Below are 1,320 nucleotides of genomic sequence, written 5' to 3' on the forward strand. Positions count from 1 at the left end.
GCTCCCGCAGGCAGCCACATCCTGCCTGGGTGCATATACCACAACTTTGTCTCCTGACCACTCGAGTGGGACGGCAGCACCCCTGTCACTCCTCAAGAGCCTGTGTTTAAAGAAACACAGGTTAAAGCCCTGCAGTGCTCCACTGGCGGCTGCGTGGGGGCGAAGTGGCTGCGTCCTTAATTACAGCTGTGCTCATAATTAAAAGCGCAGAGGGTGATGAGCGGCAAACTGCTGTTGTGGATGGGGTGGGGAACAACTGCTTGGGTTGCACACAGTGCCCACCCTGACCCCCGCTTCTTGCTCCCTCCCCAAGACTGCACAGCGCAAGATCAGGGAAATCGTTCAGCATGTGAAGCAGCAGGAGCAGAGGCACGCTCAGGGAGCCCCGACCTCGCATCTCATAATTAAAAGCTCAGAGGGTGATGAGCGGCAAACTGCTGTTGTGGATGGGGTGGGGAACAACTGCTTGGGTTGCACACAGTGCCCACCCTGACCCCCGCTTCTTGCTCCCTCCCCAAGACTGCACAGCGCAAGATCAGGGAAATCGTTCAGCATGTGAAGCAGCAGGAGCAGAGGCACGCTCAGGGAGCCCCGACCTCGCAGCACAGCAAGTGAGGCTCCCGCCGTGCTGGCCAGCACCGCCCGATGAATGTAATCCCACTGCCGCCGGACCCCCAGCCAGTCAGGGGAACAAACCAAAGACCCCCCGAGCCCTCCTCCCGTGGCCAGGGCACTGCGAGGATGCGCAGTGGAGGGGTACAGGGGGCTCTCTCCATCCCCCGGACCCCCCTTTCGCCATTGTCTCCAATGCTATCCCTTTAGTTGGACTAACATAGGCAGAGAGAGAGGTTTTTATTCTTAATTTCCGAAAAGCCACCCGTTTCATCCAGGCACGGCCGGAGGAGCTTGTCCAGTGTGGGGGGCTGTGGCACACCGGTCATCGATTTTAGAATTGATATATCAATAATGAAACTAACGCCAATTTTTAAGTTTTGTAAGTTTTTTTGTTAATTCTTTTTTAATTTTGAAGGGGTCAGGGGGCTGGGGATGTTTGTTTTTAGCAGAAGCAGGCTTTTCTAGAGTGCTAAGGAAGGGAGCTAGTCTGCTGGTTTTCTAATGCACAGTAGAGCAGAGATGTAGGATTTCAGCAGGGGAAAAAAATACTAATGAGCGTTAAAAAGTGATTTCTGAAGGGCTTTGAGAAGAGCAGTGCCTCTATGACCCAACAAGGGATACTGTCGCCTAAAAGAGGAATCTCTCTTTCACATGCTCTTTCCTCTTTGCTTCACAGAGTCCAATACTGGGGTTTGCATCAGTTCT

At 53.5% G+C, this 1,320-nt stretch overlaps 1 protein-coding gene across 1 annotated transcript in view; it reads left to right on the forward strand.

Annotated features, from left to right (window-relative positions):
- Positions 1-611, forward strand: part of IGF2BP2 (insulin-like growth factor 2 mRNA binding protein 2) — a gene marked incomplete at both ends in the record, with an annotated part of 14,467 nt that extends 13,856 nt beyond the window's left edge. The window contains one exon of the mRNA XM_010139125.1: positions 520-611. Within this exon, the coding sequence (XP_010137427.1) occupies positions 520-611 (92 nt within the window). The remainder of the gene's footprint in view (positions 1-519) is intronic.
- Positions 612-1,320: the final 709 nt, after the last annotated feature.

This window comes from Buceros rhinoceros, unplaced genomic scaffold, assembly GCF_000710305.1.
Source record: "Buceros rhinoceros silvestris isolate BGI_N320 unplaced genomic scaffold, ASM71030v1 scaffold36240, whole genome shotgun sequence".
Taxonomy (NCBI): Eukaryota; Metazoa; Chordata; class Aves; order Bucerotiformes; family Bucerotidae; genus Buceros; species Buceros rhinoceros.